At 42.6% G+C, this 24,977-nt stretch overlaps 1 protein-coding gene across 1 annotated transcript in view; it reads right to left on the bottom strand.

Annotated features, from left to right (window-relative positions):
- PTPRT (protein tyrosine phosphatase, receptor type, T) overlaps positions 1–24,977 on the bottom strand; it is a 714,397-nt gene that overhangs the window by 396,777 nt on the left and 292,643 nt on the right. The window contains exon 4 of the mRNA XM_011929203.1: positions 9,760–10,056. Coding sequence (XP_011784593.1) covers positions 9,760–10,056 — 297 coding nt within the window. The remainder of the gene's footprint in view (positions 1–9,759; positions 10,057–24,977) is intronic.

Raw genomic sequence — 24,977 nt, 5'->3', positions numbered from 1 at the left:
ATAGACTTTCATGTCCTACAGCCTCTGTAGAGAGGCATTTTACAGATGGGGCACTAAAGTGTACAGAATGAGAATCCTTTAATCAAGGTTGCATAGTGAAGTAGCGGATGAAGCCTGGATATAGCTCAAACTCTTCTATTTCCAAAGCAATTCCCAAATCACCCCTTTCTTCTATCACCTGGTAGATCTGTGGGTCCAGAAGGCTGAAAGGCTGTCATAGCATCTTAAAGCAGCAAAATCAGGATGTCTCACCCCAAGTAAGAGGCTCCTTCCACCCACCACATTGCCATTTCATAGTCAAGATGTCCTTTACAATGAGGTAGACTTAGTTTCCTTTGATTAAACTAGGTCTCTCTCTCTCTCTCTCTCATTGTAAAAAGACTTCTTGGCAAAAAATTCCTTTTTTGTCTTATCTTCTAATTCGATGTCCCTTTTCCATTCTTTTTTCTTTGTAATTCTTTAATGAATCCACATTTTCCCTTTCCACAGTTTCATTTCTTCTTCTACCTAACAGCATGGAACTTTCCATCCTTTTGACAGAGTTCTACAACAAAGGTTAATTACTTTATAATTTCATTCTCTTAAAAAAAAAAGCACACTAAAATTGCTAATTTTAACTGTGCTTCTTGTCAGTGGGTTCATGTAAATTCACTGTAATTAAACCAGATGTTTTCTTGTGCCTTAAAGTCAGGTGGTAATTTAAGGAAAATTTTCATTTCAACATAAAGGAGAACAGAGTGTTATCAAGGGAAGTTTTCTCCTCTCCTCTCCCCTCCCCTCCCCTCCCCTCCTCTCCCTTCCTCTCTCCTCCTCTCCCCTCCTCTCCCTTCCTCTCCTCTCTGTATCTCCATTTCCACATCTGAAAAGGGGTTAACAATGGTGAACTTTGGGGGTAGATATGAGAAATATCAAGGTAGTATATATAAAAGCAGAGAGCCCTGCAAAATTCAACAGGCATTTCCCTTGATACTTTTCTTGTCTAGGTCATTTTTTGTCTCTCCACTCCAGTTGCCATATTTGCTTTTTCATTCATTATAATGAGGCTTGGAACTAACTTAATAAGAGAGAATTAGAATTTTAGTCTCGTATTTCCCAGTTGTGTTGGAGAAAATATATTTGTTCCAGATAAATCTTTACATCTTAATTAACTATAGCCTTTTAATTGAATTATACGGTGGTATGCTAGTAAATGTTTCACAACCTGCTCTCCAGGGAAAAATAAACACAAAAAGTTTGCCAATTTCCATGGTGTAAATATTTCCACCATGGTTGATTTGAAGCAAAGAATGTGGCACTACTGAACTTGGAGGTGGGAAGAGATGCAAGCTAGTCTGAGTTAGCTTTGAATAGAGCTAAAAGATGTCACATATCTCCCCCTTCTTCACAAACAATACCCATAAATGGGACACTATGGTGTCATGAAAAGCACATGGATTTTTATGTGGGATGGTCATTTATTCATCCATCTATTCATTCAACAGTAGTTAATGAGCCCACACTATAGATGAGCAGAGTAACAACATGAAACAAAGGTTCTATTCTCATTAAGCTTATATCTCTTATACAGAGATAATAAAGTAATCAATATACAGCATGAGGTAGAGAAAAATAAAGCAGAGAAGAGTGGTAGAGGTTTTGGCCAGGTATAGAATTATACATTAGGTGGTCAGGGAAGGCCCTTCAGGTAAGATTTTGAATTCTATTGATTCCTCTTCTGCACAACTGTATCAACAGCATCTACATCAAAGTGTTTGGGAACTGACTGTAAGAAGGGAGAGTATCAGCTCAATGCCTAGCTCACAGTGGGCATTTGAAAAACATAATTGCATTTCTCTTTACCCTTTATAATATCTCAAGACCATCTTTGTAAACATCTCAAATGTACTGAGCTCTAATAAAGTGATGCCTTCAGGACTCACTAGGGTGTGAATAGCTTTCACCCTTACGCTAAATGACTCTGGACTGCTTTATTTATTGCCTTGTTGTTACTGCTTTTTCTGCTTTTCCCTTCACTTTTCCCTTTTCCAGGTGTTACATGCCACATCTTGTTACTACAGATGTCCTCATCCTTAGCAACATGCAGCCTCCTTCTAGCTTACTGTAACCTGAGAAACGTGATGATCGACTCATTAGAAATGTACACTTAATAAAGGTACTCATTCCTGAGGCACGTCAGTCTTCCTTACAATTCAAGTACATGAGCTTTTTAAAAAGGATGATGTTAAATAAAATAATATATGTTTTATATGTGATTAATTACATTGAATATCAATTATAGTATATATTGCCATTAATTATAATCAGTTACATTATATATAATTAGTATATGGGATTCTACATTTCCTTATTTGTAAAACAGAAAAAACAACACTCTTTGCTCCTTCACATTTAGTGTTAAGATTAAATGATCTACATTGCTAGTGAAAATGCAAAATCTACAACTTCTATGGAAGAGTACCTCTTAACAGCTAACAAAACTGCATATGCTCTTACTCTGTGACTCTTACAATCCCACTTTTAGGAATTTACCCTAAAGATACATTGCCACAAGTACCAAATAACCTATGCCCAAGCCTATTTGCTACAGTATTATTTATGATAGTAAATAATGGAAACAACCTGGGTGTCCATTGGATATTGGTTGAATAAATCACACTATTTCCATCAACACAATGAAATACCATAGAGTCATAAAAAATAATGAGGAAATTCTGTAGTAACTGATATGAAGTGATTTCCGGGATATACCGAGTGAACAAAAACACAAGATGCAAAGTATATCAATTATGCTACCTTTTATATAAGAAGTAGGAGGAAGAAAACTATTATGTATTTTTTTGCAAAAAGAACTCTAGGAAAGATCAACCAGAAAGGAATGAAAACAGCTACCTTTCAAGTGTGCTTTGGAATAGTAAAAAGATGGCCGGGTGCAGTGGCTCAAGCCTGTAATCCCAGCACTTTAGGAGGCCGAGATGGGTGGATCACGAGGTCAGGAGATCGAGACCATCCTGGCTAACACGGTGAAACCCCGTCTCTACTAAAAAAAAATACAAAAAACTAGCCGGGCGAGGTGGTGGGCGCCTGTAGTCCCAGCTACTCGGGAGGCTGAGCCAGGAGAATGGCGTAAACCCGGGAGGCGGAGCTTGCAGTGAGCTGAGATCCAGCCACTGCACTCCAGCCCGGGCGACAGAGCGAGACTCTGTCTCAAAAAAAAAAGAGACAGAAATGGTAGTAATATTTTTTGGAATGTACCTTGTAATGTAGTTTTTTAATGGTGCTTTTATTTTTAATTTAATGTAAAGTTCTGAGATACATGAGCAGGAAGTGCAGGTTTGTTATACAGGTAAACGCATGCCATGGTAGTTTGCTGGACCTATCAACCCACCACCTAGGTATTAAGCCCCATATGCATTAGCTATTTATCCTGATGCTCTCCCTCCCCACACTCCCCCAACAGGCCTCAGGATGTGTTGTTCCCCTCCCTGTGTCCATATGTTCTCATTGTTCAGCTCCCACTTACAAGTGAGGACATGCGGTGTTTGGTTTTCTGTTCCTGTGTTAGTTTGCTGAGGATAATGACTTCTAGCTCCATCCATGTTTCTACAAAGGACATGATCTCATTCCTTTTTATGGCTGCATAGTATTCCATGGTATAAATATACCACATTTTCTTTATCCAGTCTATCATTGATGGCCATTGGGATTGACTCCATGTCTTTGCTATTGTAAATAGTGCTGCAATGAAAATATGCATGCATGTATCTTTATAATAGAATGATTTATATTCCTTTGGCTATATACCCAGTAATGAGATATAGTTTTGATTTTTGAAACATGCAACTGTTTTGCATGTTAAAAACAATTAAATTAAATTAAAAAGCCTAGGTGGAAGGCAAATCTTAAAAGGGAAACAAATGAACATAACTGGGTATCAAATGGATAATATAACCATACAGAGAAAAGAACTGAACTTTTAAACATAGTATTCTCACTGCATACCCTCAGTGGTATACAGCCTAAGGAGAGAAAAACTGAACTCTTTAATCTAACTTAGTATAATAGCTTTACTGTTTTTTAGAGGGATTGGTGTTGTCATTCTGAAACCATTTTATGTGTGTTTCAGGATGGAGCAAATGAAAAATATGTGAATATGGAGCATCAGGGTTCTCACTGCAGGAGAAGAGAGATATACGTATAAAATGTGTTGAATTTGAATCAGTGTGAGCCCATGACTTTCAACAAAAATAAATTATATTCCCCAGCTCTGCCTACTGAAAGAACCTAGAGGCAATAACGCATCACCAAGCACACCTAAGATGTATATCTTAGTGCCAAAATACCACTCCCCACTGAAAGCAACCAGAAATCCCCAATAAATGGCTGACCTCAGGTCTGGGGCAGGCACGTTAAAAGGATAGTCTAGAATATTTCTGTTGTGCCAGAAGCAAGGAAGACTAATAAGAACAGGTCAAAAGGACCTGGGAATCAGCTTGAAGAGACTGCCACTTTGAGCATCACAGAGAATGACAGTAGAGGATTTTAATACATTGAGTCAAAAATGATTTATGAATCAACCAGGGGACCAAAAACAGAGAGGAAGATGAAGAGAGAAAAAAAGCTCTTCTATAAAGAAGAAGGCTAACTAGTAAGCGTAGAGAGAATTATGGATGTGTAAATTACCCTTTAGAAGGCACCAATGTAATAACTGATTCAGGTGAAGACTCTCAGGGGGTGTTAAAACCATTGAGTGAAAGTTTTAGGGGAATACAATACTCATTCCAACTCAAAGTTTCACTTCAAGGATACTTTACAAAAGAAAAATGGTGCTACATGTACAGCGGAGAGACCGGGTAGTTCTTGTCTTATCTAAGTGACCATATGTGGCATCATCAGTACTGGGGCTCCCTGACATTACGAACTTCTTGACAAAATACAATGAGAAATATATATCACCAATGTAATGGATTTGCCAAAAATATCCCGAACCCTGGTTTTGTCCACAGAATCAGGTTAAATATTATTAAAAATGTAAACAAACTGTATATTACATGATTTTAAAATTAATGCAAAATTTATTAGAGGTTAAATAGCATTGTGGGTATGTAGCAGAAAGTTATTTTTAGGTCATGTATGCTAAAGGGTTTAGAAATCAACTGTCATGATTTCTGCAATTTACTTTCAAATGGTTAAAATATTGTATGTATTCATAAATATATTTACATAGCATACATTATCTATCATGTAGATGTAAGATACACACACTAGTAAATGCAGCAAAGTGTTTACAAATGTTGAATCTAGATGAGAAGTTTGTAAGTCTCCTTTGTACTATTCTTTCAATTTTTCTAGCCTTGAAAATTTTCACAATAAAATCTTGTGCAAAAGGAGCACAGGAGTCGTTGTATATAACATGTCTATCCATGCTTAGTCCAGTGTACCTGCTCAATAAACAGCAGCCCAAGTGACCTCCCAAGCAAAACCATCAACATGGTTTTCATCTTTCGAGGTGCAAGTGAACTGTGGTTTTGTCTGAGACATTTGTGGAAAAGGGAAAAATAAAGAATCTATTTAGTCTCTTATGAACAGCTGCTACCCAAATGAAGCCATGGGGCTCAGCAGCCATGAGCCTCTCTCTAGTGCTGGATTTCTTCGCAGGCCCTCAAATGCACTGAGGTGCTGAAATTACAAATTCTACAAATTCCTCAGAAGACAATTTTGTGGCACGGATGACAGCAGCATGAATTCAGCCATTCAGCCAACTCAATCCTAAAGGTTGCTTGCTGGCTCCCGGAGGGGGGTTTCAGTTAATCTACTAGAGCCACGCTATAGCCTCATCTTGTCCTTGAGGTGAATGAGTTACCCAGCCAACAGAAATGGTGCCTCCTCCCTCTTTAGGGAGAATGGAACCTAACCCTGGCATACAGCGGGGTTCTACACTGAGACCTTCCTTCAGTCCAGTGGGTTTTGAGGCAGAGCCGCAGAGTAGTTACAGAACTGAGGAATCATGTCTTGCATGTTGGTGTTTTTAGTATGATAATGTCCACACATCTCCATAGAGCAGGAATTGATGTTTTATTAATGATGTTTAATTAAAATTTAATTTCAAAGCATTCCCTACTCTCATGTTGTTTTGATAAAGGCTTTTTTTCTTGGTGACAGGAAGAAGAAAGAGACAAGTTAAGGAACATCTTAAAGCTGGACTTGGGGTTTGCTGAGGCACAGGATGGTAATCCTCAAAGAGCAGCTCCAGGTGGGCAGAGCATCTTGAAAAAGGTGCCCTGAGTCGCTCCTTGGGAAAACCTTATTGTTCATCTCCTGAGTCCTGAATTTTCATGCTGATTTTCAGCAGTGACTTCTCCCTCTCTAACAACCAGGAATTCCCTGTGAATATCAGTCACTAAACCACCCTTTTCCCCTGACTCTGTTTCTCATATCAGGCACCAAGCACACTGCCACTTTTTGAGTGTCTCCAGTGTATTTCCTACAACCAGTTAGATTTCTAGACGTGTGGACGTGTCTAGAGCTCTGAAGAGGTTTCCTATGGGGAGTTGGGCAGTTTCTCAGTTGCCAGGGCTAGATGCTCCTTTGTGAAGATTCCTTTTTTTTTTTCCCTGTGATTCACCAAAAATGTAGTACCTTATAATATGCCGGTGTTAGTCCAATTTCTTTATATATCATCCCACTTAATGTGCACGAGAATCTATAAGATAGGTACTTTAATTATTCCTTTTCTGTTTGAGATGGAGTCTCGCTCTGTCACCCAGGCTGGAGTACAGTGGCACGATCTCAGCTCACTGCAACCTCCACCTCCCGGGTTCAAGCGATTATCCCACCTCAGCCTCCTGAGTAGCTGGGACTACAGGTACGTGCCATCACATCCAGCTAATTTTTTGTATTTTTAGTAGAGATGGGGTTTCACCCTGTTAGCCAGGATGGTCTCGATCTCCTGACCTTGTGATCTGCCCGCCTCAGCCTCCCATAGTGCTGGGATTACAGGGTGAGTCACCATGCCTGGCCAACTAATTCCATTTTATAGATGAGGAAACCAAGTCACTAAGAGGTTAAACAACTTGTCCAGGCATGCTTGGCTCCAGAGTGTACATTGTCTAACAGTGAACAATTCTACATGCTGGAGGAAGGGGCTACACAACTCTGAAACAATGAAGTCAGATCTAGGGAAGTCTTCCTAGAACTTGAAGTTTTACACAGTCTACTCCAAGGATGACCCCAAAGTCCAGTGTGTGGGGTCTGCAAAGAGGATGGCTATGAGGATGAACTCGAGGGGTATAAGGGAGGGATGGATCATGAAAGTAGACTGTGTAAAACTTCCAGCTCTAGGATGGGACATGGTGGAAGTGAGAATTAGGGGCAAGGTAAGAAGAGGCTGGCACTATTTCCCTTATCTTCTCATGAGATTTTGCAGCTGAGAATGTGAATCTGGGTTCTACTCAGGGTCATAACTCTGAGGTATTTAGAACTTGCTTACATGAAGCAAGAGTACTAGATCCTACTGGATCTCAGGAACACACAAAGAAAGAAAAAAAAGAAAATGAAAAAAAGAAAACAAGTACTAAACAGAATTGCCACAGTAGAGGTGCTGTCTTCAAGTTCTAAGGCTAATCTGAGTCAAGTTGGGTATTTTCTTTTTGCAACTGACAGTGCCAGTGCTCTGGCTAGACCGTTCAGATCTCTGTATACCATTTTTGTGAACCTCTATCCTTTACCTGCATGTGCAGAGAAGCAAAAGTTACTGAAATTTTACCTCTGAATCTCTCCTCCCCATCCCAGACCCTAACTGTTGGCTGACAGCTTCCTTGCCTAACTTAGGACATCTGTGATGCATGGCCCACCCTGAACAGTTCCCTGAAGGCTCAGGTTGCAGCCAGTTTTTGCTGGACTTGGCCAAAAGTTGCACCTTGACTTTCTCCCCTCCCAGTCTGCCCTGGGAAAACTTTCTTAATCAGTCACTTGCACATGAATCTTCATCTGAGTCTGATTCTCGGGAACTATCTAAAGCCATCCCACAAGGCAAGGGGCAGACTGGGCTGGCTGGAGGGGAAACTGAAAGATGGTCATGGGGAAGTGTTTCTTAGGTAAGTCCTGGAACTGGCGAATTCTATGCTATCACTAAGGTAACTGCAGTGAACCTGGGAAGAAACATCCAAGTCAATCTGCGGCAATCAAGGAAAGCTTCCTGGAGGAAGTAACATTTGAGCAAAGACTTGAAAGGTCAATAGAGGTTTCCTTGCAAACATGGAGGAGAGGTCATTCCAAGCAAGAGAAACGGCATGGGGAAGGACAGAGAGGCAGGAAAAGTTCTGTGTTTTAGCAGTAGTGGCTCTGGGTTCTTGGAGTCTCAAGTTATGAGGAAGATAAACTGCAGGAAGCACACCCATTAGAAACTTGTGGGGTATGGAGGTGGGGTGGGTTGGGGAGGGAGACATGGAGGCTCCCAGGCTGACTTTCAGGTCTCTATCTTGAGTTACTAGGTGCAGTTCATTGAGTTGAGGAACACAGGGAAAGTCAGTATCGAATTGGAGGTAAGTTCATTTTCAGATACCTTGAGTTTGAGATGACTGTCATCCAGCCAGGTGAATATTCAGTCCTGGGTGCATCCAATGTGTATGCTAAGCTTTTTATATGTATTTTCTGTTTTTAATTCTGACATAATTCAGCATTGTCTGACTTCCAAATTCAACATGTTTAAACAACGTGATACATGTTTTCTCTTTCTGGAGGCACCAGTGCAGTCAAACCTTGGGCAGAGAAGGTGGTTGATACAGTTTGGGTATCTGTGCCCTCCTCAATCTCACGTTGAATGTAATCTTCAATGCTGGAGGTGTGACTGGATCATGGAAGTGGATCCCTCATGGGTTGGTGCTATCTTCATGCCAGTGAGTGAATTCCCCAGAGATCTGGTTGAGTGTATGGCACCGCACTACCAATCTCTCTCTTGCGCCTGCTTTGGTCACGTGGTGTGCCTGCTTCTACTTCGCCTTCCACCATGAGTAAACGCTCCTCAGCCTCCCCAGAAGCCAAGCTATGTCAGTGATATGCTTTCTGAACAGCCTGCAGAACTGTGAGCCAATTAAACCTCCTTTTGTTATAAATTACCCAGTCTCAAATGTTTTGTTTTGTTTTGTTTTGTTTTGTTTTGTTTTGCTTGTAGAGACAGAATCTCACTCTGTTGCCCAGGTTGGAGTGCAGTGGTATGATCTTGGCTCACTACAACCTCTGCCTCCTGGGTTCAAGCAATTCTCCGGCCTCAGCCTCCTGTGTAGCTGGGATTACAGGCACATGCCGCCATGCCTGGCTAATTGTTTTGTATTTTAGTAGAGATGGGGTTTCACCATGTTACCCAGGCTGGTCTCAAACTCCTGAGCTCAGGCAATCCACCCGCCCCGGCCTCCCAAAGTGCTGGGATTACAGGCATGAGCCACCGCACCTGGCCGCAGGTATTTCTTTATAGCAATGTAAGAATGGTCTAATACACTGGTATAAAGCAAGAAGAGGGATGGGGGTACAAAAGGGCCAAAGCTGAGTGCATGTCTGTGGCAGAGCTGTCACTGTGATGGGAAAAGCACTCCCTGGAGGTGTGCAATGCTGTTTACATAGTCTTTCGCTGAAGACCTTGGAAAAGAAAGGTATGTGTGAGGGAATTAACAATGTAGGAAAAATAAAAGCCTCTAACTGACTGCCACAGCCTTGTGAACAGATTCAATATCCCCATTCCCGTGTCAGCTCTCCTCCCTTGCTCACCGTCTTCCTCAGTCTGCACCACCAGCTCCTCGCTCTCCATTCGGCCCTCGGGGTTAGACAGCAGGAGACGCAGCCGAATGGTCATGAAGGGGCGCAGGCCTCGCAGGGTGTAGTGGGAAGAGGTCTGGATGACCTCCTCAGCCTCGTACTGCTGCTGGTTGAACACGTACTGGTACTGCACGGTGAGGTTGTAGCTATGGCAGCGGGTCACCGCGTAGCCGAAGGGCTCCCACTGCAGGGTCAGCTGCCGGGCTCGGATGTCTACGATTTCCACGTTCTGTGGGCCATGCACCGGATCTGCAAGACATGCAGGCAAGAAACAAGGGCTCTGAAGAGACCATCGGGAAGCTGCGGTGCATGTTCTGCTAAAACAGGGAACACAGCTTTTCTAAACATATCTCCACCATTCAATCACTGCCATCATGATTTTTGACACATGCAATATAATTTAGAGAACTTTTTTCTTTAAACCAATCTCCCTTGTCTTATTTAAATACATGCAGCTAATAGAAAGTATAAACATATAAAAGGAAAACGTCATCAATAAATGTTAACCATAAAAATAAATGTGAAATTGTTAAATTCTTAAGGGTGCTTCAGAATGCCACTGAAAACCTTCTTGGTACCACAAACAGTACACTCTCCGCTTCTGGGACATGCTTATTTAGACGGCTGCTGAGAATTGACCTGCCTCCTTATACTGAATTCAGCCACAGCCTGTTCCCTTGGAGGTCAGCCTTTCCTCTTCAGCCAACAACATCCACATGCACAAGCTGGAAACTGAGTCACAGCCTCAACCTGCAACACCCAGTTTATCCATGCAGTCATCGTGACCCATTAGCTCTGCTTTGGGATTTCCTCTCCTTTCCTTGACAACACAGTTCATCATCTCCTAACCTCCTACAACAGTCTTCTACCCGTCTTTGTCTCCTCTCTGCTTTCTTCCTAACTGGCCCCTCTGGGAACATCATTGGAAAAGCAAATCTGAGCATGCCTTCTCACCCTAATGCCGTCTCCCGCTCCACACTTACTATTGATCTTGGTCTCAGATCACCATACATAACATTGTCCATGTCTAATTTTATTAGAAATATTCTGTTTATACTTTACGCACAGTAGATATTTTTTCTTATATAAAACAGGTTATAACAAACAAGATGTTTTTCAAAAACTCTCACACGTAAAGCTTATTTTATGTTGAGGTTTAGGCATTTGTTTTTTGGGGTGACTTGTTTTGTTTCTTTGAGATGGGAGTCTGACTCTGTCTCCTAGGCTGGTGTGCAGTGGCATGATCAGAGCTCATCCCAGCCTCAAACTCCTAGGCTCAAGCAATCATGATCCTCTAGCCTCAGCCTCACACATAGGTGGGCCTACAGCATGCTTGGCTAAGTTTTTTATTTTTATCTTTTCAGATATGGGGTCTCTCTATGTTGCCCAGGCTGGTCTCAAACTCCTGGGCTCAATCGATCATCCTGCCTTGGCTTCCCAAAGTGATGGGATTACAGGCATCATCCACCATGCCTGGCTCCTGGCTCAGGCATTTGTCATGGTAGAAACATGACTTCTCATGTGATAGATACCCCCAGAAATTCTTGCATCAGACTTTCTTATCTGGGAGGAGTTAGGCACAGGCTAGAGATTAAATCAGTACCTCTCCCCATACCTAAAGGACTTTGCCCAGTTATGTATCCTCTTTGGGTCCACTTTTTATTTCATTTGTAAAACGATGATAATAATAGTAGCTAACCTCATTGCAGGGGGAAGGGGAAATTAGATGAGATGTTTGTAAAGCAGTTAGAATTCAAACTTAATAAGCACTCTACGTATGATAACTGGGGTGTGTTGTTCATTTTGCAGTAATAGTAATAATATATATGTAATAGTAATAATAATAGTGTTCCGTATGCTGTGTCTACCTTGAATGCCTTGTGAGTGGCAGTGCTGGGAGCACCCTTACGCAAAATGATGGAGCAGGGTTCCATCATTGCTCCAGTCACCTCAGAGCATTTAGGGGTAAGGCTACCTCTGCGCCAATGCAGCAATAAGAAAGAGGAGGTGCTATTGGTGCTAGTTGATCTGTCCCGATGGGGAAAATGTCCTGTAACTTGTGTCAGAGTATAGTTGATCTGTCCCTATGGGGAAAATGTCCTGTAACTTGTGTCAGAGTCTAGTTGATCTGTCCCTTTGGGGAAAATGTCCTGTAACTTGTGTCAGAGTCTTACCAAGGAACACAATTCACAGGAATGTCAGGGAACCTGGTGAGCCAGCACAGAGCTGCCCACGTGGCTGCAGGAGTGAGGGTGTTGAGGATAGTGGGCAGCCCTGGCCCCTGATCAACTGAGGAATTCATGGTCACACTTACAGCCCAATTACTCATGCTCACAGGTCCTTTGTACAAAGCAGAGCCAGCATTCCAAAATCAAACGGGTGACTCCGAGAATGTGACATTGAACAAGCTGTTGCTGAGGGCCTCCTGTGGAACGGAAGGTGAAGTGTGGTCCCCGTAGCTGGGGATTATGATTGGGTGGGGTTGCGGCTGCTGGCTAAACACTTTGCAGTTGTACAGACTGCAATGAGAGCAGATGTACAGGCACAGAGAGAGCAAGAAACGGCTTGCCTGGGAAGCCCCAAGCATCCCCACCAGCCTTGCCTAGCTGGGGTCTGTCTACTTGTCCAGGTGCCAGAACTCTCCTGGCAGGGAGCCACTGCCCCTGTTCAGGGCCTCTTCAGTACTCCTCCCCTGGGTTTGCCCTCCAAACTGATGCCAAGCCCCTATACAACACTCACCCGCATGGTACTCACCTCCCTCCTGAGGCAGGGAGAAGAGGAACACTTAGGACCCATTTAAACTCAAGGCCAAGACCACATTTTATTGAATATCTTAAAATGTACCACATCCCATGTTAAATATAATTTTTGAGATCTTCATTATGGCCTTAACCCACAAACAAAACTATAAAAACAAAACACCATTGATGGAGCCGTAGCCACAAGTGCTGGGCTCTATCTTCTGAACCATCTTACGACCCGAGGAGGAAGGATGGCCCACCCCACATTACAGATGAATAGAGGTCCAGAAATGTGCAGGAATTTGTACAGAGTAGCAGGGACAGCAGGTCCCACAAGTTCAAAGTGGGGTTTTGAACTTGTCTGCCTGACCCCACATGTAGTGTGCAAAGTAAAAATCTCTGTAAGTTATCATTTGCACTCTCTATTTTGGAAATCTCACTACCTGGGAGGAAGGCATCACTAGCTGTGTCCTAGAGGAAACCAGGGCTCTTTGAGACAAAATGATTGGCCTAAAGCCACAGAGTGAGAGGCACAGATAAGATCTGAGGTCTGCCAGAGTCGAAAACCTGTGTTTTCTCAGCACCTTGATGCCACTGGAGACTGAGACCAGGGAAAGAACATAAACATGAGGCATGTCGCCTGCATCAGAAGTCTGGAGAGACTTGAAGAGAATATTGTGAGAAAGCCAAAATAGTATAAGGCAAAAATGACTTGGGTCTCAGGAGCTTAGAACCTGCGGGAGAGGATGGTGCAGTGACGTAAACACATTTAGTGCAAAGCTGACCACTGGCCTTTTGATCCCTGGTCTCCATTCTCCCTGGAGCTCACCTCTGGAGGTGTGCACATACACACATTTCTGCTCCTCTTAAAGGAGTAAACACAAGCATCTTTTTAAAGAAGACAAGGATATTGTGATCTTGACACACAGCAAAGAGACTCTTCCAGACTGGGAAAGTTGGGATACAGGAAAAGCCACTTGCTCCCTCTTGAGCAATCCTCTTGAAAACCATCCTCTGACTGTCACAGTGGGCCCCAAGTACAGTGGTGCTAATTAGATCGTGGCTTGAGGCCAGACTACCTTGGACAAGGGCATGTCATCGCTGAGCCTCCATCTCCTCATCTATAAAGTGGAAATTATTACACTAGTCTCAGAAGGTTGTTAACGAGCATAAGATGAACCGTAAAGAGAGAGAAAATTTCCTTTGCCTAACAGTAGGTACTCCTCTTAGAGAGAATTGCCTTTCTTGGAGAAATGCCTTTGGAAGCTTGTGTGGGGTAGAAGCCACATTCTTGGGGCCTCAGCATCACTTATGCTGAGATTCCAGTGGAAGAGAAAAATAAACCCACTGGGGGCTCGGATAGAATAAGAGAGGTGTGAGGGTGAACAAATGGCAGAACACTGGGTGAAACCCAATAGGATCATTCCCCAAGTAACTTTTAGATCTCCAGCAAGGCCCTCAAAATACAGCAAAGATGTTTGCTGTGCCTAGATCTCCTATGAGTTCTAGAAAGGACTGAGGTCTGCATGCCTTGGGCCTAATAAGATGCCACGTGGGAACACAGGGACCTGAGGCAAAGGAACCTTGGAAAATTTGCTCATGTGTGTTACTGAAATCTTGGGAGATGATTTTGGGGGTTCTACTGGCTATGAAAATTCAGAGATTCAAGGAAATCTCAGTTTGTATTCCAAAGGCAAGAAGGACTCTGGTGAACCTAGAGATTGGGTACCTGCAGGTGAAAGCATTTTGTAAATCTGAGAACTCCCATTCAAGAAAGGGAAAGACAGTGGCTATTAAGTAGCAACACTGAGTTAGGTGCTACCCTTAGCACTTGAGTATTTAAGGGTAATTTTTTTTTTTTTTGCATTCAAGCAAGAGAATATCCTGAAATCCTATTCAATGGAAACTAGTTTTGAGAGTGTGATGGAAGCATTCATGCTTTCAGTCTGACCCCTCTAAACCTCATCTGCCAAACCCAGCTTCTGCTGGGTAATTGCCTGCAGCATGGAGAATCTGGGGTTTACATTCGGGTTGGTGCAAACAAGTTGGAAATTGCTGAGAAAGCCTTGTGTGTGCAGTGGAGATTGGTTTGTTGAATTTACATCCCCCGTGTAAATACAGCCAAGCCTACAGCCTATGGTTTCTGCGTCCAGATAAAGCCCTGTCCATATGACCTTCTTGAGTAACAGCCCACAGGCCAAGAAGATGGCAAACAGTGGGAAGAGAGTGTGGCTTGTCTGGGAAGCTGGAAAACCATCTTCTGATAGAAAATCAAAGTGGCTCTACCTCTGGGTGCACTTTCTGTATGCTCTTAGACTAGACAACAGTGGCCTTGTCCTATGCCCTTTAGAGAGCCACTTTGGCTCACTTCAGACTGTGCCCTCTTCTCAGAGCAAGGGATCAGGGGGTCAATGGGCTGGTCAAAGGACCTGGTTCTGTCCTCTCCCTTCTGGTCCAGGCTCCACATATATGATACCCTAGAATTCCCTGCCCAGAGGCCCTACACTCAGTTTCAGGGTCTCTTCCCTTAGTCTGTCCTTCCTGTGAGTGGCCCTTGGCCCAAGGCTGGCCAAAGGATGGCTGTCTGGGGGAAGCGGACAGAACTTGCACCTGAGGACTGAGGTTGCTGCGCACAAACATATGTGGGGCCCTTGTGGGGAACAGATGTGCTTGGGTGAAAGGAGAAGGGGGAAGGGACCACGTGCTGACAATTGTATTCTTACCCTGGATCCTGTGATTATGCACATGTTAGGGACAGGCTTGTGTGCATGCATGTGTGACTGACCCACTCAGGTTTTCAGAAGCTTCTCCATTCTTACTGCTGCCTCAGGAAGGCAGGGTGGTCCTCCTCACCTCTGAACCCTGCTCCTCTTTCTACATCAGCTCTTACTAAAGTACCACATCCATCCTGAAGTACATTTTCATCCTAATACCTGAGCCCACCCTGCAACAGGTACCTTCCTGCCCCCAAATGCCCCTGAGTCATTTTCTACTTCTCACTTCTCAAATCCCATATTCTTAAAGCAAAACAAGGGATTACAAATACCTTCACACCTCCACGCTTTTGCCCAGCTATTTCCTCTGCTTGGGATGCCACCAACAAATCCTCATTCAGTATTTTCAAGGCCCAGCTCCAATGCCACCCTTTACTTGTGACTTTCTCTAACAGTCTCCCTTACTCATAATTAATGCCTCAATGACCTTTTTTCCTTAGCATGCTATTGTATGTCTCCCATAGCTCTTATCAGACTTCAGGGTTATTGTTTATATGTTTGGTTCATGTTCACCTCCACTGCCAAACTGTGAGCCCCTAGATCTCCTCATTTTATAACTACAATGTATAGCTGCTGAATAAATGAATGAATAAGTACATAAATGAATAAATCTAGAAAGTAGTGATGGCTGAAGACCAAACCACCCACATTTAGGTGCTAATACAGGGCAGGGGAAAAGCAATAAGCAGCGGCTTCAATCAGGATCTCTTTACAACCCATCTGTTAAGGGTAATCATGTGGTTAAGTCAGAATTGGCTCCCTTTTTTGCTCTGTATGGACTCAGCCTCCATCCCTGCTGTCAAAGGCAATAGCTGCAGAATCTTCTAATGACCTTAATCAAGGAAGAACATCTTATTAAAAAACAAGCAGCAAAACAGATTTTCAATTCATGAATTTGCTATGTATTCATCTTTGCATGTGGAGTTGGCTGGAGCATATGTACCGTTCAAAGTTGAACCTAAATTGAGATAATTTGGGGCATGGGGCTGAAAATGTGGAGGTGTATAGCTTGTATGTAAAATTAATTTTTTATCCATTTGGAGATGCAATTTGAGTTCTTTTCAAATTAAATTGCAATGGAGTCCTAGGCAGCTGGAGACATTATTGCCAACATAATTTGATACTGCAAGAGCAGAAATACGTTGACAGATAGTTCGATGTGACCATTAATTTGCACTTTCTGCATGGAAATGATATGCGAAGGGAATAAAAAGGTAAGGGGAACAAAAACAAAATCCATCTTCTTTCCAGCATTATCCAAACCCACTCTCTTGGTTATTTTCCACCACCTCTTCTAATTTATTGTAGATGTTTGGTGGACAAGAATTTGTTGAATACTGGTTCACTATTCCTAATCCAAAAATCTGAAATCTGAAATATTCCAAAATCTGAAACTTTTTGAGTGCCAGCATGATGCTCAAAGGAAATGCTCACGGGAATACTTCAAATTTCAGATCTTCAATATTAGGGATGTTCAACTGGTAAGTATAATGCAAATCTTCCAAATCTGAAACATTTCTGGTTCCAATCATTTCAGATAAGGGATATTCAGCCTATATTACCATAGATATCTTATAAATGTAAGCAAGGATAGGAATCCAGGAGCTTCACTTGGAGATGCTGGTAATTCCACAATACAGAAGCACTAGATCCTACCTGTGTTGATGACTAGAATCACCTGAAGCTGGAGCATGTCACCTTGTGAGAAGGCAACTCGGTTGCTACCCTCCTATAGCAATGTCACAGAGAAGGTAATCCATTCACATGTTCGTTGTCTCATTTCTTAACTGAAAACTACTCACTGAGCGTGGAGGCATCATGACATGGGGAAAATAACATTGGTTCGGTGATCACCTGAACCTAAGCACATCACTTACCCTCCTGTGTCTGTGCCTTATTTTTCTCACGGAGGAAACATAGATGATACTCCCTGACTCTTAGGGCTATGAGGTGAATTAAGAAGACAATATATTCCAGAGTCTTGGATGGTACTAGACACAGTTGCATTCCCTCAAACCCAGAGTGGAAAGTGAGACAGAACAGCCACTGAGACAAACAGGGGTTGTGGAGGTTTCTGTGGATCTCTGACCTGGTTGTGAGTCTAGTTGACTACTGGACTCATTCTTTTAACCAACTACAGTTTAGTGTTAGAAAGCTTCCATTAATGCCCTTGCAGTTATTGCTGTATCTACTCCTTCCATTCTACATATGTATCCTGAACCTCTGAGATGGGCCAGGCATTAGGGTTGTAGTTGAATGGGATACTTTCTTGCCTTTGTGAAACTCATGCTAGGGGGATGCAATAATCTTGAAGGATGATATAATGAAGCTTGATGAGTCTTTTGCAAGGAAAGTATTGGGCTTCCAGACAATGGACACAGTATAGCATTGAAACTCATCTAAGCCAATTTGATGATGACTCATGTACAACCCTGACATTCTTTTTCATAGAAACCAAAGCCATCAAAGAAATTTAAGGTGAGTGAGGGTTAATGATTCCCCAACAACTGCATTATCAGATGATAATAAAAGCAAGCCTCAGGCCAAATTCTACTACACAGATGGACACATTATACAAGCATTTATTGGCAAATGGGCACAAAACAGCTCAAACAATCTATTTCATAAAGTTCATGAAGTCCCAGCAATAGATGAATTAGTTACTATTTTTCATGAAAGGTTCATGCGAGGCAAGTACAACAATACTTTAAGGCAGAAGTTAGAGAGCTTTTTTTTTTTTTTTTTTTTTAAAGGGCCAGACAGTGAATATTTAAGGTTTTGCACCTTTGCAGATTGACAGTCTCTGTTGCATCTTTCCATCTTTGCTATTATAGTGCAAAGGTAGCCATAGACAACATGTACACAAAATAGGTGTGGCTGAGTTTCAATAAATGTTTATTTACAAAAAGCTAGAACCTTAGGCTATAGCATGCCCACTCTTGTTATGGAGGTAAAATAAATGACTCTGATTGTCACTTAGGCAGCCAGTAATCCTCCTAATCTCATAGCTAACACAGTACTGTTTAGGAATCAAGGTTTTGACACCATCCCTAAGGTTGAAGACTAGAGGCCTTACAGGATTATTCTTTATTATGTACTTCTGGAGAGTATTTTAAAACCATTTTGGTCAACCCTCATGGTTTAAATACTTTTCATTTCACCAATTAGAATTTACTTGTAACATTTATTATGCTAGTCCACAGGTTCTTGATTTCAATCACAGCAATCAATTTCTAATATTTAGTTTGCTAATTAGCAAAATGGAGGTTGTTGATCAAGATATGGCATCAGCATAGCTGGGAAAATACGCGTGCACTCACCACATCTGCTTAATTTAATTTAATTTTTTTTTTTTAGAGACAAGCCTCTCACCAGTTGCTCAAGCTGGTCTCGAAATCCTGGCCTCAAGTGGTCCTCCTGCCTCAGCCTGAGAGACAGAGCAAGACCGTGTCTCTAAAAGAAAAAACTATATATATATATGTGTGTGTGTGTGTATTGTGTATATATATGTGTATATATATGTGTGTATATATATAGCTTGACCAATACAATTTACCCATCACACCCCACTGTGTAAGCTTAAATATTTGAGATAAATTACCAACAATGTAACATTTAGTCTAGAGGTCAAGAATTCTTTCCTGAAAAAGGGGTCTTGGGCAAAGGATGGATAGGATTTAACCAGGTAAAGGGGAAGGGTGTGTACAGGAGGGGACAAGAGAGGGGGAAAAGGGAGTGGGAAGGCTAAGGCCCAGATAAAGGAGGCAGCACATTTAAAGTCTGAGAGACAAGAGCAAGGAGGCTAATGGCCATGGAGATTGCCATGCTTGAGTGGACAGTCCACAAGAGCAGGAATCCCTGCCTTTCACCACACATGCACACCCTATACAGTGATGTGCTAGGCCAGTCTGGGTGTTACACATTGGTCCTCCTACCATCCCTAAGAAGAAAATGAGGATAACAACTAGGGCAGTCTTAACAGTATGATAAGAGTGTTCTTTGCCAAAAGTAAAGCACTGGACAGAGTCATTTGTTTTGTATTTTGAGTTTCTACCATGTGCTAAGAACTCTACTGGATGTAGGAGTTAACCAAACAGGCAAAAACCCTCTCTGCCCTTATGGTGTGTGTATTCTAGTAGGGGTAGGAGATTAAATAATATATTAGATAAATCAGAAAAGTATGTAACACATCAGACAGTGGTAAGTGCTGTGGAGAAAAATCAAGCAGGGAAGAGAGGCTGGAAGGTTGCGAAAGGCTTATGTCTACAATTTGACTTCTCTGATTTGAGGCCTTGGCATCAGCTCCTTGATCTTTCCTGATCTTTCTTCTTCATTTACCCTAAAGTTTTTACTTTTGTTTCCCATGGCTTAGCTCGAAATATTTTTTGAGCATCTATAGGGTGGCGAGCTAGTTTTGGGGGACATAGTGTTAACAAAAATAGACATAATTCCTGCCTCCTTTGAGCTAAATCTGTTGAGAAAAACAGACGAAAACAACCGTCATGGCAGCCAAACATATGAGCTAACCAAACTGCAAGTTTTTGAAGGAAATACAGATACTATAATATGATGATAATACAAAAAGTGTTTTGAAGGAAACATAAGGGATCAATTGCATAAAAATGGCAAGCTACGTATGGTAGTCAGGGAAGATGACTGAAGAGGTGACATTTGGACTGAAAGGTGTCACTCTTCCCTCCCTATCCTCACTTCTCACCCAGTTTCCACTCATTCTTTTTTGTTTTTGAGACAGTCTCGCTCTGTCACCCAGGCTGGAGTGCAGTGGCGTGATCTCGGCTCACTGCAACCTCCACTTCCCAGGTTCAAGCAGTTCGCCTGCCTCTGCCTCCCAAATATCTGGAATTACAGGCACGCCACCACGCTCGGCTAATTTTTGTATTTTCAGTAGAGACGGGGTTTCACCACATTGGCCAGACTGGTCTCGAACTCTTGAACTCAAGTGATCCACCCACCTTGGCCTCCCAAAGTACTGGGATTACAGGTATGAGCCATCGTGTCCAGCCTCCACTCATTCTTTAGCCCTTCCTTTAAACATCAGTTCTTCCAAGAAAGCCATCGCTCAAAAGCTTCTCTCACCCAGTTGGGTATGTGTCCCACCCCATCCCACTCAGATGAATGTAAAACTGGGTCCAATCAGGGCTAGTCCAACAGCCTTATCCCATAGGTCCTACAGTCAGTTTGGGGTACGGAGGGGGAACCCAGAGTCAGATATAACCCAGATTCACAAAGCAGGCTATTGACTGGGGTCATGGCCTTCGGGCCCACAGTAAGCACAAAAACTGCAGCCCAAGGGCCTTCAGCCAGTTACTCAGCCACTGTCTTTGGCTCCAAACATCCCTCTGTATCTTGCTTCATGATGCTAAGGCTAGGATGGCACATAACACATGTGCTCTACTCTCTGGCCGCATGCTAGTATCTGCCCATAGGGGGCGATAGAGGGAGCCTGCGGGGCTGGAGGATGCGGAGACTTCAGCATCCGGTATCCACGTAGCCTTTTCATTCTGTTACAGCGTTTGGATGTAGCTTGCAGTTTCCCCAACACTTACAGAGCCAGCCTCATTGCAGCACCTCAGAGACACCAGCACCAGCCTCTTTTTGTTCTTTTCAACCCTGGCAGTAGCTGCTTCCCACAGTTGCCACCTTAGTCTAATGTTTTCATGTTCTCTTTTAATGCTTTCCATTTTCTAGGCAATTCTTTACATACAGTTAACCAGAGGTTCGCAGTGCCCTTGGTGTTTTGGTAACTGTTTTTTTTTCCCCCACCCACAGATCCTAAGCCAAAAATAAAAATAAAAAATACCCAAGAGTTTCATGTATTAGTTGTTCCAAACAACTTAATAAGTATTTGCCTCCTAACAAATAAGAAGTGGTTTGAGAAAACAGTACATACAAATAAAAATAAAGTTATTTTTTGGTCTTTCTTAACTACAATTACTTCCTAATAGGATGCATGTATCTGTTGAGCATTACACAATTTCTCAAACTGAGGATTCAGATTAGACAGACACTGCCACTTTCGTTGCCTGTTCCATATTGATTTTGGCACATAACTTGCATTTCATCATGGCAATTGCCAGAAGCCCAGTTTTGCCAAGATATGACATCAGAAGGAAAGTAGCCCAGTCTCATGTTGAAACTGTCGGCCCCTTCAAGTAGTCGTTTGTAGCGTGTCTGACAGATGATGCCATGTTTTCCATGATACTGGTACTACTGGTGCTCTTGTGAGTTAATAATGGTGCCTTATACTGTCTCAGCACAGTTTGAAAACCAGGATAGTTAACAATTCTATATGGGCAATTCTGTCTAACTGTCATGATTTATCTCCAAAACAGACCTTGACTGATGCAGGACCCCACTGCCTAAACTTCCTTAATATTCCACGTTCCCATCTTTGTCTCCCAGTATTTCACACAGCCTGGGCACCTCATGCCCACAAATCTGATGTCCTAGCTGCCACATTCTGCTTGCCAGCTCTGTCTCAGACCTTGATCTTCTCTCTCTGCCCCATCCAGATGCAGTCCCCGGACTGTGGCTGAGCCAGGGAGCGGGGTGGTCAGCTGTGTGTCTACGGCCACGTCAAATGCTGAGGTGCTCAAATGCTGGCAAGAATTAAATGGACACAGGCCAAAGATGCAGCCTGAAGATAGAGACTTTGGAATGTTTAAAAATTACTTTTGCCCTAGAGAAAATCGGGTTGGGAAAGGAGAAGCAATTTTGAAATGACATGGTTTCGGTTTGCAGAGAAAGGAAAAAAGATTTGGGGGGAAGACAAGGAGTCAAACCCATAACATCTGGGTTGGTTTCATTTCAGTTCCCACTTGATTCATGGCAAGTTGCCTTATTCGTTTAAAGAAAAAAAAGGAAAAGAAGAAAAGCTGGAGAAAGAATAAAACCCGAAACATTTCTGACAGTCAAAAGCCACTTAGCACTGGGCCCGGGTGAGGTATTAAACATTCTGAATACTTTACTTGTCCTGGCTGCGAACAACAGGGCACTGGAATTAGAAAAATCTCAGCGTAGCTAATTTGCCATCGCTGCCTAAGAAGCCGTGTGTAAATCAAAGTGTTTCTAGACTATGTAAAAACAAACAAAAGTAATATTTCCTAATTGGACTCTGATGGCCTCTCTTCTAGAAGCACTACCTTTTTTCCAGTTGGAGAATTTGGCTTTTCATATTCAGATCCGGGGCTTTTCAAAGCTGAGGCTGCTCATAGCTGACAACTCCCCCATCCCAGGACATTCTTGATCTCCCAAGGAATCACATTAATCTACAGACACTACTCAGGACTGCTGGACCTTGAAAAGCCCTGCTGTGTCAGCAGCCCCAGAAATGCCTACCAAGCTTTTTTATGATGTCCAAAGCTTTACTCTTTGAAATGTACAAGAGTGTCATTAAACTGAAGGAACATTTTCAAATGAAAACCACTGTCAGTTGAGGAAGGCTTACTTTCTACCGAATCTCATTTGAGACTTACCTAGGCAATGAAAAAGGCAATTGACAAAACAAAGCTGTCTATCTGTTAATTTGTGGCGAACAAGAAGGAAACCCAGCAGAACAGGGATCACAGTAGAACAGTAGCTAGAAGACACATTATCTGACTGCCTGCCTCACTCATTTGTGATGTACCTGCTGACCTTGTTAAGCACCTCTCAGAAAAGATGACGGGTTAAAATGCACATATTCTGTTTCTTGGCTGACCCCTCTAATAGGGGCTGACGCTTGGCCATGACATTGTGAGACACAATCCTAGCACAGGCGTTTACATAAGCCACCAAATGATAATTCTTCGTATCAGAATGTCAGAAACGATCACTATTCCTCCTTGACTTTCAGCTTTGACTTAGCCTTCTAAGGATGGCCTCTGCAAAATATGGGCTCTCCTTAAGTGTCATCAGTCTTGATGCCTTTTCCACTTTCCATCTTCCTCCATCTGCAAATAGTCTTGCTCAGATACTTGATGTTTTTATATTTTCTCTCTCTTGCCCATCAAAACTTATTTATGAACTGTGTGACATTGAAAAAATACTTTTACCCTTCCTGAACCCCAGTTTTATAATTATACATACCCACTACATTTCTTGTAGGGTTTAAATAACATTATATGCATGCATTGTTAGTGGGATATTGTCACCATAGTGCTGTATAGCAAATCACCCCCAAAGCCACTGGTTTACAGCAACAGGCATTTATTCTTAAGCTCATACGTCTGCTTGTATAATCTCCTGGTGTGGACCAGCTGGGCATGGCTCCAGGCTATGAGGTGTGCCCAGGTCTGCCTGATGTATGTTTATTTTACAAACCAGGTTGAAGGAGCGGTAGCCCCTCAGAGGAAGTTCTTTCCATGATGAATGCACCAGAGCCACGCCAACCCATGTAGGAGCTCTTAAGGCCTCTCTCATGTCAAGCTTGCTAATACCATATTGACAGAGCAAGTCACACAGGCAAGCTCAACATCAATGGAGCCACTCACCCCACAGTTAGAAAGGGTGGGAGTAGCAGAGGTAAGTGAATATTTACTGAAAGATAACTCAAATTATCAGATCAACAGATGTGTATGTTTTGATTAACATGACCGGCCAATACTCCTTCACATAGTACAGGCTTGGTCCCCTGAGGGAGGAAAGTCTGACTTTGAGTCAGGTGTGTGGAGAGCCAGAAGATTCTGCTAAAGCCGTAAGATATAGGCTGTTTCCTGCTCTATGTTCATTTTAACTATTATGGAATGTGTCTCTTGGAGAGAAGGGCATAAGTCTAATAGAGAGACCTGGAGAAGCCACCCTGCCATTTGCAGTCTTTGTCAATCTCAATATGACATTACCAGCCAATATGACATTTCCAGCCAAACTGGTCAGGTGAGTTATTCCTGTCCTTACCTCCCAAATGCTGGCTCAGACCACATCCCTCCACACCCCCGATATCCTCTGTCCCAAATCAAAACTCTACAGTAGGCAAAAACATCAGCCCCCAAAGAGGTTCACATCCTAATACTCAGAACCTGGGAATCTGTTATCTTACATGGCAAAAAGAACATGGTGAATGTGATTAAGGATCTTGAACTGGGGAGATGATCCTGGATTATCTGGGTGGGCCCTGTGTATTCATAAGGGTCCTTATAAGAGGGAGGCAAGAGGGCAGAGAGGAGAAATGATGTTAGGCTGACAGCTTCAAGGATGGAGAAAGAGTAGCAAGGCAAGGCATAGAAGTGACCTCCAGAAGCTGGAAAAGGCAAGAAACAGATTCTCCCCCAGAGCCAACAGAAGGAACACAGCCCCACAGACCTATCTCAGACTTCTGACCTCCAGAACAATCAATCAGTGGTGAATTGTTCCAGCGGCGAGACGAAACTAACACAAACCTCAAAGATTGCTCTGCTTATTTCTGTATGTTTATCCACACTCTTCACTTTCACTGCCTTCCCTCTGTAGACCCATTATGTTTTATACACGGTCTTTTGCCTGAATGAGTTCTTGTAAAATACATGTAATTGTTTAGTATGCATGTGTTTTTAATTATGTAAATTGGAATGTGTTCTAGCTCATTTACCTTTGTGTCACTCAGCACTACACTTTTGACATCCACCCAGGCTGCTGTGTGCCCTTAGTTCATGATTTTCAACCATTATATGGGGTTCCG

Source organism: Colobus angolensis, unplaced genomic scaffold (genome assembly GCF_000951035.1).
Source record: "Colobus angolensis palliatus isolate OR3802 unplaced genomic scaffold, Cang.pa_1.0 Scaffold8, whole genome shotgun sequence".
Classification (NCBI taxonomy): Eukaryota; Metazoa; Chordata; class Mammalia; order Primates; family Cercopithecidae; genus Colobus; species Colobus angolensis.
This window is presented reverse-complemented; position numbering and strand designations above follow the sequence as displayed.